Source organism: Parambassis ranga, chromosome 22 (assembly GCF_900634625.1).
Source record: "Parambassis ranga chromosome 22, fParRan2.1, whole genome shotgun sequence".
Classification (NCBI taxonomy): Eukaryota; Metazoa; Chordata; class Actinopteri; family Ambassidae; genus Parambassis; species Parambassis ranga.
The window spans coordinates 16801675-16808189 of NC_041042.1; the positions used below are offsets into that span (position 1 = coordinate 16801675).

General features: G+C 41.4%; 1 protein-coding gene across 1 annotated transcript; it reads left to right on the plus strand.

The window, feature by feature from the left end:
- Positions 1-202: 202 nt before the first annotated feature.
- Positions 203-2524, plus strand: LOC114427696 (interferon-inducible GTPase 1-like). The gene is made up of 3 exons (XM_028395886.1): positions 203-252; positions 438-1005; positions 2153-2524. The coding sequence occupies exons 2-3, from the start codon at positions 444-446 to the stop codon at positions 2212-2214; spliced, it is 624 nt and encodes a 207-aa protein (XP_028251687.1). The 5' UTR covers positions 203-252; positions 438-443; the 3' UTR covers positions 2215-2524.
- The last annotated feature ends 3991 nt before the right edge of the window (positions 2525-6515 follow it).

Here is a 6515-nt window from a genome sequence, read left to right on the forward strand (position 1 = left end):
ACAGACTCAAACTCTCCCCGCCTACACACCTACAGAATACTTGCAGCTCCGCCCTGTGTACTTCCTGGGAATGACATGTATTACAGGTTTACCTTGAAATGAAGACAACTGATTGGTTTATACTGCGTCACCTAAAGTGTTTTGATAGGTCAATGACAGCTGATGACAGCCTAGTGCTTTGTCTAACAAATATCAGTGTAGATTAAGGTGTTGTTGCTGCTCACTCAGTGGTTGTTTGAGCAGGACTCCAGTGTAAGTACCTGCTAATATTCTGATTTATCCTTTTGATGGTGCTGTATGTAACTAAGTAGAACTCGCTTTACTATGATCATTACTTAGATTATTCCTAAATCAGGTAGAATAGGTGGAGATTTTTAAATATGATGATCATCTGTTGATTCTTTTTTCAAATTCTAACTTCCTATACTTTCCTTCAGTTGCCAATGGCTGGTCTACCTTCTTCTGAGCCACTCGCAGAAGTAATTAAAGAAGTACTCCAGAACAGTGATCAAACCCTGGCTGTAGAAAAGATCAATGAGTTTTTAGACAAGCAGAACAACATTCCACTCAACATCGCTGTCACTGGAGAGTCTGGCTCTGGTAAATCCACCTTTGTTAATGCCTTCAGAGGCATAAACAATGGAGATGATGGAGCTGCACCCACTGGTTGTGTAGAAACCACCACAGAGGTTACAGCATACCCTCATCCAAACTATCCTAATGTGGTCTTATGGGATCTCCCTGGTATCGGCACCACCAAGTTTCCAGCTAATAAGTACAAGAAGCATGTTGGACTGGAGAAGTATGACTTCTTCATCATCATCTCAGACACTCGCTTCAGAGAAAATGACGTCAGACTGGCTAAGAAGATCAGGAAGATGAAGAAGAAGTTCTACTTTGTCCGCTCAAAGATCGACAGGGATTTACAAAGTGAAGAAATTACGTGCAAGAGTAACTTTGACAGAGAGAAGACTTTAACCAAAATCAGGGACAACTGCATTCAAGGTTAGTTCACACTGAGGACATGTTCCCACCTGTGATGGTGTTCGCCATCATGCTCACACAACCCTAGCTTCCAGACTGCACACACTCACACAGTCTAATGTTGTGATCTTACAGATCTTACTAGAAGCAAATTTAATGTTGAGTTTCTATAGTCACAAACACTCTTTCTCATATGACATAATATTAAATACAATTTCCTTTTTTCATTCTGACCATTATGATGGTGTATTAAGGCCAGATGTCTTTACTAAGATTTGGTCCTTAAGTCCTTTTTAATGAGCACAGTGACCACAAACAGACTGATTTAATTTTGCTGACAAAGTATAATACACAACTACCACAAGCAATTCAAAGCATGTGAACACATAAGAGAGCAAATACACACCACAATAAAGCACCTGTTTTTTTTTAAATCAGGAAAACGGCACAACGCACTATTCTCACGGGCGGGTCTTATTTTGCTGCTGCTGGTTTATCTGTTAATAAAAACCGCCAGGCTAGGCCACACACACCACACCAAAATCCCAACAATATTTACAAAAACACAGAGGAGCCAGAGATCGATTGTTTAGAGTTCACGCTGTGTTGCAGGCAGAGCTCAGGTGATCAGCTCCGCACACAAGCAGCGCGACACAACCGGTCTTTTTCCACAAAGCTTCTCCCCTGTACCCCCAGAGTTTAGTGCAACCCGATCAGTTCCCAAATAATATATACAGAATATTTATAGTTCAGAGTTCGAGAGAACGGTCCAAATGAACCCGTGTCCCTCCGTGAGGACAAGATCAGCAGTTCCTCGGTGAGACGTCGCTCCATTAAAAAAAAGAATAAAACGCGATCTCACCAAACTCCAGTCGTTCGGGTAAATCCTTTTTAGTCCTGGGGTAATCCACTGTCTTTGGTAAATCTACATTGTCCGTAGATTCCACTTAGATCGCGGTGAATCCAACCAGGGAAAAGGTCCACTCGTCCACCTGTGCCTTCCGTGTGTCTCCTGAGTTCCCCCCGTGTGTCCTCCGTAGAGACATCTAAATGTTCCGCACAGATATCCCACACCTCCGCAGCGTAGATTGGCAGGTGACAAATATACATACATGACATTTATATGTGATGAGAAATAATAACCTCTTTTCTCTCATTTCTAAAACAGCCATGAACGAGAGTGTGCTGCTTCCCACACAGCGTGTGTGGAGCCCGTCACGTGACAGATGAACGAAGAACGAGAACGAGAAGGAATCCACAGCTCTGATCTGTGCAGCCTGAGCAGCCTATCGCATGACAAATGAACGACGGACGAGAAGGAGAACTGCTTCTTACACACTGGTAAAGTTAAAAAATATTTATCATTAAATGAACACATATGTGCAGCGGAGAGGATGAAGTACAGGAACTATTAAAGTATGTATTATTATATTTTATTATTTAATGGCGAATAACACTAAAACATATAATTTTCGAAAGCATTTATATACAGACACACTTTACATTATATACACAATAACTCTACACATCAACAAGAACCAAAGACCACTAATTAGTTATGATAGCGTATGCCGGTTGTCACAAATGAAGGAGGTCAGATATCAGATTCATTTCCTTGTTTGTTTCTCAGTACACAGCCCCGGAGCTGAGCTTCAGCAAATGAGCAATCTATGAATGATCTGTGAACGATCCACGAACGATCCGTTCGTTTGCTGATCATTTGCTGCTGGTCAGATGCCACACAGCCTGAGTGGCTTGGTCGTCATGTGACAAAAGAACGAAGATCCGGGGGCGACTCGTGAACGAATCATATCTGTTTCCTGTCCTGCCAACTGAGCTTATGCGGCTGCCTGCCATGTGTGCGAGAGAACGAATCGCTCACTGAGACATTCTGGGTTGATGTCCAGTACTAGACCTGTTCGTTTTATCTTCTGTGCAAGACTTGTTGAGTTCATCTTCAGGCCTCAATATCCTGAAAAAGAAATTTCTAATCCTCGTCAGCAGTGTCTTCTGGGTTTTATTTGTGCTAAAACCTGTATTTTCTCTGTCACTGCCTGACTTGTGTTGTTGACTGTGGATTTCTTGACTGTACTTGTTCGGTTTATCTTCTAGACAGGACTTGTCAGTTTTATCACCACAAAGAGGCTTGTTGGGTTTATCTCCAGGTCTAGCCTTGTCAGGTTTATCTCCAGGTCTAGACTTGTCAGGTATATTCCACGTCATCCTCTTCAGAGTGGACTTCTCGAGTTTCCCTTTGGGTGTACTGTTGTTTGTGTTGTTTGTATTAGTGCCAATGTTGTTTTGACCAACAAAGCTGCAGGAAGTTGAAGGTGTGGGTTCTTCAACATCTGGAAGTTCACTTGGGTCTGTGGGACTCTTGTTAGGAAAGTGTCTCATGGTCAAAAACTGGTGCCCCAGAGCTTCTATGGGCGTGATTCTCTTTGCAGGATCTGTGTGTAACATCCTTTTAAGAAGGCTTAAAAATGCCCTATTGTCTTTCCACTTCTTGACTGTTTCTGGGTCTTGGCGCATCTTGAGCAGATCATCCACACAATGAAAGTCTTCAGAAATACCACCATAGTCTTCGCTGTGCATACTGTTTGTGGTCATGTATTCATCCCTGGTTTTCAGTTGCCATGTGTGCTGCTTTCCATGTTTTTTCTTCCAGAAAAACCTTTTAGTGTACATCCCTTTATCCAGCACATGTTTAGCTGGCTGACCTTGCATCTTTATAATGATGCTTAATTCCTCAAATGGATCCTGGATAGGAAACAGATGGGAGTTTATATACATGAAAGCCGCCACACATCCGAGAGACCACATATCCACAGCCGTGGTCACTGGGAGGCCCAAGGTTACCTCTGGCGCTGTGTAACCAGTAGGTTGTATGTGGAAACCTTGCTCTATTTCTGACACATCAGAGGCTAAACCAAAATCAATCAGTTTCACCTTTAACGGCTTTTCATGACTAAGCATTATGTTGTCTGGTTTGATATCCAAATGTACAAGACCAATGCTCTTGAGTGCATTCAAAGCCACCAGGGTCTGGTGCAGGATTACTCGAATCTCATCCACAGGTAGGTATGTGTGGTTTTCCATGTAGTTGTGTATATCTGTATTTAACTTTTCCATTGCAATATAAGTGTAGCTGCCTTGCTTGAAATAGCCATAACACTTTACCAAATTGCACTTGTCCGGATCCAAACATCTGAGTTTCTTCAAAACGTTGATCTCCCTCATGGCCATCGATCGATATTCTTTCCTAATACATTTTACTGCCACATTTGTCAGACTGGGAAGCCTGTAACCATTCAACACGGTCCCAAAGCTCCCCTCTCCGATGAAGTTTGTGAGTAAGTACCCTGACATTTTCTGTGTTTTAAACACACAACGGTTGTTACGCATGACATCATAACTTTAAGGATGTCATGACAACCGATGATATTCTAGAATTTTCTCCTAAAACCATGACAACCATCAAAACACAAGAGTCCTTCAAATTACAAATAACATGTAATTGGCTTGTACAGCACAGCATGGCATTAAATCATTGTGTAAATACTGACATGTGCCATCAACAGGGCACAGCAGGAAACATGGGTAAAACAATAAAATTATTATTAAGTTATTAAAATATTCTTGTACACCTACAGTTTAAATTTAAAGTATGTGTTTAGTATGTATTTAGATTTTTCTGCCTAAGTTTACAAATACTAGAACTTATATACCTGGGGTGATATTAAAGGCAATTAAAGCAATGGTGTGAGCTTGCAGGTAGTGTTCACCTTCAATCCACGATCAGGCTTTTTAATTTATCTGTCAGAGCTGTGCTCACTGACCCAGACTAATGCATCATTTCATGTGCATGGGGGAAAGGTTGGGTTAACACCCCAGCCTGTATCTTTCGAGAAATAAAACCCCATTAAGTTACAGAAAGCTGGAGGGCTCCAGCTCAGGACGGGAGGTGAAAAAAAAAAACACAGAAAATCGCAGATTCACTGGCTATTAAGTCTGAAGGAGCTGCAGCAGATTGGCCCCATATGCAAGCATTTGGACAATTATTTATAACACACAAACAAATCAACCACAACCTTTGTCCTGACGTCAGTGCCACTATATAAGTATCCATCCTCATGCAGTTTCTCTTGCCAAGTTTGCTTGTGCCATCTCTCCCTATCAATACATTTATTATTTTTATTTTCAATAGCCAGTTATTTTTAACTGCTAGACTGCTTCTCTGCCTTTTTCACCATATTGCAACACAACCACGACATGACACACACACACAAAGCAGTGTTTCCCCATCCTTGAAATTAGGGAGCAGCCAACCCCTCCAACTTACCTTATTTACCTTATTTACCTTATTTGCACAATGACATGTGGTTTCTGTCTCTACATGGTGGTGTTTTTATAATTCACTGCTGCTGTCTGCACACATGGGCCCGGTGCGCATATACACAGATTGTCATTTTAATGTGTTTAATTTGTTTGGCTCTCAGCATATCACTAAAACAATATATATACAAAGCATAAACCAGTAAACTGAACATGATTATTGATGAGTTACATTTTTCCAGCAGGTACCAGAGAAACAGTACCATTGCACCCATGATTATTAGACCAGAATCTTGCATGTGCGTGTGAGATGAAATCAAACGTTGACCACAATACAAGTCTTAATTGAGAAGAAACAAAAAGATTCTTCATTCTTTGGTGTCCTTTCAAAGCTCAGTAAAGCTGGATGTTGTATATAGCATCTCTCCACTGTATACTTCTTGTAAATCATGTCATGCCTTAAGAACTGTTCCTGTTGCCTTTCCACCACATCCAACCAGTTTGACCGTTAACACAGAACCTCCGCTCACTAGACATGGTCTCCACTTTCTCAGGTCATCTTTGCATGCCTGTCTGCACAAATGCACTGAGTTTCTGTGTGTCTGATAATCTGTGGTAAGATTACATGTTAGATTGAAAAAAGATTACAGATGTGTTCCCTTTTTGACTGTCATGACATTAATAAATACAAATAAAAGAGATGTGCATCATTTGATTATTTGTTGATATCATTATTATTAGCCATGCACAAACTTACACTAACAGCAGCAAGACCCAGAAGCAGACTGACAGCTTAGGTTGAGGGTTTCTTTAATGAACTAAACGACAGCAGAGGAGGCAGTTGTGGGCAGGAGAGGGAGTCCAGATGAGGTCCAGGTGTACCAGCAGCCAGCACCCAGGAAACCACGCCCAGCCACTCTGAAACAAAAACACCTCCCACCGAGAGGAAGAGCATAGATAGCAGGCATAGGCATAAGGCCATAAACACAAGATCAAAACATAACTCCAGTACAGTTATGTAGTGGATGAGCAGTGTGCTGTAATGAAAAACAGTTCTTTTGTATAGTCTTCACGGATAGTGAGTCAAGGTTAATGAGTTTGAGGGGGATCAATTTATTAATTGTAACATTTCTAACACCACCACACATAGGTGAGAGAGAGACAGAGACCAGGAAACTGAAGTAAACACTCTAAGT

Bases quoted from the DNA above. Each gene is read 5' to 3' on its own strand.
- LOC114427696 (XM_028395886.1), top strand. From the start codon at position 444: ATGGCTGGTCTACCTTCTTCTGAGCCACTCGCAGAAGTAATTAAAGAA. The intron at 1,006-2,152 runs GTTAGTTCACAC...TTTCTAAAACAG, and splicing joins CAGGGACAACTGCATTCAAG to CCATGAACGAGAGTGTGCTG.